Consider the following 1,114-nt stretch of genomic DNA (forward strand, 5'->3'; position numbering starts at 1 on the left):
AAAACAGTTGTATTTCAATGAGCTATTGAATCTGATCATCATATAATATTACGACATCTTTTTTATTTATCAAGTTTATTTCATGATGCATAAGAATAGGACATAACATATTCAGCACAATTTCATGGTTTAGTGCTCCTATTGTCATCTTTCTGGAGAGCCCTCAGAAAATAAAATAAATGATCCCCAGGTGGAAAAAAAAAATTAAAAATAAATAAAAGGAGACCCAGAACCAGCTGAATTCAACCTAAATCCCAATTCTTATACTATTCTCATCAGAAATGCATCAGAACAATTTTATTTGTTCCGACAGAACAGATAATAAACATAGGATTAGCAGAGGACAACATTCCAAGCTGGTTTTCTTCTTGGTTTGAGGTTTAGTCCAAATGGTGACAGATATACCTTAAAGGTAAAAAAACAGAACTTGATATTCCAAAAACTCCTCCTCATTTGCTCCTCCTGTGTTCCTGCACTGCATGTTTTTGTAACCTGACAACATACCTGGAAAGAAAAGAAATGATGAAGCAGCAACATGAGGAATAAATGGAAATAGTTCAGTTTTATCCTGCTTCATAAAAACAGTTTACAGTTATACTAACAAGCAAGGAAGAGGAAAACAACTCATCTGTGTCTCTTTGTTGCAGCTTTGGTGCCAGACAGTGTAAAGAGGGACCTTCTGCTAAGAATTCGAGCCTTTTTGACGCAGCACGCCTCATAATGAACCGGATTTATTTGGCCTCTCCTAATATTGTTCTAATGATGATTTGGGTTTTTATTTGTTTTTAAGATTTTCATGCAATTATGAAACATTAGTTGGAATTTGTAAAGCCCTTTCTAGTCACCTGGACTATTTAGTGATAAATGGATTTGTACCGATCATTTTCATTGTATTTTCATTGTGTATGAAATGTGCTGCTCAAATAAAGCTTTTGATTTATTAAATATGCTTTGTTTATACAGAATGAATAGAACCATAGTTAAGTCTGATGTTCCCTTTAAAGGGATAGTTCGGGATTTTTGACATGAATCTGTATGGCATCCCCATCACCAGTGTCATGCAATCACACTGTCTTACCCCTGGCAGCATCCTGTGAGCAGAGTTCTCGTCCAG

General features: G+C 35.3%; 1 protein-coding gene across 1 annotated transcript in view; it reads left to right on the forward strand.

Moving 5' to 3' along the window:
• Positions 1–932, forward strand: part of LOC107096760 (transcription and mRNA export factor ENY2-2) — a 9,117-nt gene extending 8,185 nt beyond the window's left edge. Inside the window, exon 6 of the mRNA XM_015393563.1 lies at positions 648–932. Coding sequence (XP_015249049.1) covers positions 648–721 — 74 coding nt within the window. The 3' untranslated portion in view covers positions 722–932. The remainder of the gene's footprint in view (positions 1–647) is intronic.
• The last annotated feature ends 182 nt before the right edge of the window (positions 933–1,114 follow it).

The sequence above is a fragment of the Cyprinodon variegatus genome, unplaced genomic scaffold (genome assembly GCF_000732505.1).
Source record: "Cyprinodon variegatus isolate N-32 unplaced genomic scaffold, C_variegatus-1.0 Scaffold648, whole genome shotgun sequence".
In the NCBI taxonomy this organism is placed as follows: Eukaryota; Metazoa; Chordata; class Actinopteri; order Cyprinodontiformes; family Cyprinodontidae; genus Cyprinodon; species Cyprinodon variegatus.